Source organism: Myotis daubentonii, chromosome 6, assembly GCF_963259705.1.
Source record: "Myotis daubentonii chromosome 6, mMyoDau2.1, whole genome shotgun sequence".
Classification (NCBI taxonomy): domain Eukaryota; kingdom Metazoa; phylum Chordata; class Mammalia; order Chiroptera; family Vespertilionidae; genus Myotis; species Myotis daubentonii.
The window spans coordinates 79975936-79978903 of NC_081845.1; the positions used below are offsets into that span (position 1 = coordinate 79975936).

A 2968-nucleotide genomic window follows, 5' to 3' on the forward strand; every position below is an offset into this window, starting at 1 on the left:
GGCTATGGTACCTAGAGAGGGTAGCGGAAATGGAGATGTAAGAGACATAAAGTTAGCAACAGGCTTAAAGACCAAACATATATCTAGCATGAGGAAGTGGAACACCTACAAAAAAATGTAATTTCTTTTATAGGTGACTGGGGAGACCGCTAGGCCGTCTAACGGGTGATTTAGCTGGACTGCATCAGGATTCCAAAGCTATGGAATTACAGGATACCTTTTCCCAATAAGCATATTTGGTGTGAGTTGGCTGGCATAGGGCAATTTCCCTGGATGGGACAAGATCTGAAGCAGTGCTTTCCAAATTGTGTAAGAAGCGAAGGACAATAGAGGAGATGACATGAAGCTGAGAACACTGGAAGAGATGGCAAGTATTAATGACTACATTCTCTGCACTTCTTATAAATCAGGGTGAACTAGAAGAGCAATAGTGATAAGAGATTCAACCACAGATTATGAAAGCCTACTCTTCCCTATAGAAAAAGATAAGCAATAGGTCTTTATGAATTTTATAAGCATGCATGAATTTTTCAAAGTGTTTGTTGATATTTAGAATGCACAAATGTTTAATTATTCCATTTTATAAAGAACAACTACCTTTTCCAAATGTGGCTTTGTAACAAGAATTTTTTTTTTTTTTTTTTTTTTTTTCTGAGAAGGCTGTTTAAAGAGATCTAGGGACACGGCATAGCCCTGTACAAAAACACCAAATTCCATCAGGGAGAAAAGACAGGAAAACAGGAAAGTAGACTCGCAGTGAGAGGGGGTGGCTTTTCAGTTGGCTGGGGGAGGGGGTGGAATGTTTCCAGGGCCCTCGGAGGGCAGTGGGGGTCTCATCATTGGGGGCATGGGAGCCGGGGGGTGGACCCCGGGATTGGAGGGATGAACTCCAGGAGGCTGGGGGTGAACCCCAGGAGCTGGAGGATGAACCCCTGGAGGAGGGGGGTATACCCCAGGTGGCTGGGGGTGCATCCCCGGGGCTGGGGGGTGTACCCCTGGGGCCTGGGGGTGGACTGAAGAAGCTTGTGGGTGTACGCCTGGGGTTTGGGGGTGGACTCCAGCAGATGGGGGAGGGTGGACACCTGGGGCTGGAGGATGGACTCCTGGAGCTGGAGGGTGAACCCCGGGAGCAGGAGGATGAACCCCAGATGTTGGTGGGTGGACCACCGGTGCTGGGGGATGGACCCCAGGAGTTGGAGGGTGGACCCCAGATGTTGGTGGGTGGACCACTGGTGCTGGAGGGTGGACTCCAGGAGCTGGGGGGGGGCAGTTGGGGAGGACCTGGGGGCCCTGCAGGTGTAGGCCCACTGGGTGGCATGGGGGGCAGAGGCAGGCCTCCTGGTGGGGGTGGAGGCAAAGACTCAGGCAGTGGTGGCCGTGGGGGCAAACCATTCATCAGCGGGGGTGGCGGCCGCTTCACCCCAGGAGGCCCAGCAGGGAGGCTTGGCGGGGCTGGAGGCTTTTCCATCTTAAAGTGGAACTGAAGAAAGAACTGCTTGGTTTCCCGGTTCCAGTGAGTCCAAAACTTGCCCTCGGCCTTGTCAATCTCTCTGCTTGGCACCTTGAAGGCGATGGTCTCGTAGGGCTCAGCAGCCATCAGCAGGTACTGCCAGCGCCTGTCTGGGGGCTCGATCCTCTGCTCGTAGGCAGACATGAAGCGGTGGCGTGGCATGATCCCGTCAGCGATCTCCGGGTAGTCGATCTGGAAGAGGAGGCTCTGCTGGCCCATCTCTGTGTCCCTCTGCTTGGTCACTTTATAGCCCGGGCGGCCGATCTTCACAAACTTCTTCACTTCCACCTTGACCTTCTCTGGTGCTGGCTGGGCGGGGGCCTCCTTAGCCTCCTTGGCTGCTCGCCGGCCAAGTTGGTCTGGTGCTTTTTCCCCTGGGTGTGCGCGAGGTAGCTCCCCTCATTGTTGTGGAGTGTCAGGCACAGCTTGCATTCATACGAGCCCAGGTGGTTCTTCATGAAATAAGGGTCCTTGTTGATGTCGATGGTCTCCAGGGCCAGCTGCCGGAGGCGCTCCCGCCGGTCCCTGTTGCTCTCGGAAGAGGAGGCCATGCCCTCACTCCCGGTCTTGCCCCCAGGGCGATGTTGGAAGTCCATGGTGAAGGCCTTGGGGCTTTACTCGACTGGAGGGATACCTGCACCCGAGGCCGCGATCCCGTCGCCTTTTCCCTGTAACAAGAATTTTTATCCAAATCCTAAGTAAGAGAGACTCTGAAATATTCAATATGACTTGATTTCATAGGGAAACTTTTTTTTTTTTTTTATTGCTTAAAGTATTACAAAGGGTATTACATATGTATCCATTTTATCCCCCCGCCCTAGACAGTCCCCTAGCCTCCCCTATCACCCAGTATAGGGAAACTTTAAAAAGAGGCAAAAATGTGAGATATGGTACACACAAAAATAATTCATTCCCGTGTATTTGGAAAAAATAATCTCATGAATCACCATTATTTATCTTGTGCTAATGAAAAGTAAAACATGGAAAAGTGTTTTGAATTTGCTATGTGTATAAGTTGCGAAAAGAATTGGAGCGTGTTTTTATTTGAAAGGTAGAAATGTGCTCTTGTTTTTTGATATTTTCAAAGTTTTATTAAGACATGAAACAACAATCATTAATCCAATTAGAGGAAAGCCATTGCAATGAACATCTGTTAGTTTTGCCAGTCAGCATTTTACAACCTTTTTTGGTAAACATTTTCTTGGTGAAACTACCCTCTTTCCTACTTTCATCAGTAAGATTGGATGCAAATAAACCACGTCTTGCTCTAGGGATGTGCCCTGATTGGAATAAGGCGATCAGCAGAGCCCATCTTCCTGACTACCATGATCAGTTCAAGTTTGGGCATCCAATCCAAACTGCAAAGAAGTGTGAAATGAGGTTTCTTGGAAAGAGAAGCCTCCTCTCTCTCCTAAGGGTGGTTATGTTGAGGCAGCTCTGCTGGTCAATGCACTTGGG

The 2968-nt window shown here is 49.8% G+C and overlaps 1 protein-coding gene across 1 annotated transcript; it reads right to left on the minus strand.

Moving 5' to 3' along the window:
• Window positions 1-649: 649 nt before the first annotated feature.
• Window positions 650-2171, minus strand: LOC132237243 (splicing factor 3A subunit 2-like). The gene is given in 3 exon segments (XM_059701452.1): window positions 650-1266; window positions 1268-1860; window positions 1863-2171. Coding segments are annotated over 3 exon segments (1329 nt in total). The 5' UTR covers window positions 2107-2171; the 3' UTR covers window positions 650-774.
• Window positions 2172-2968: the final 797 nt, after the last annotated feature.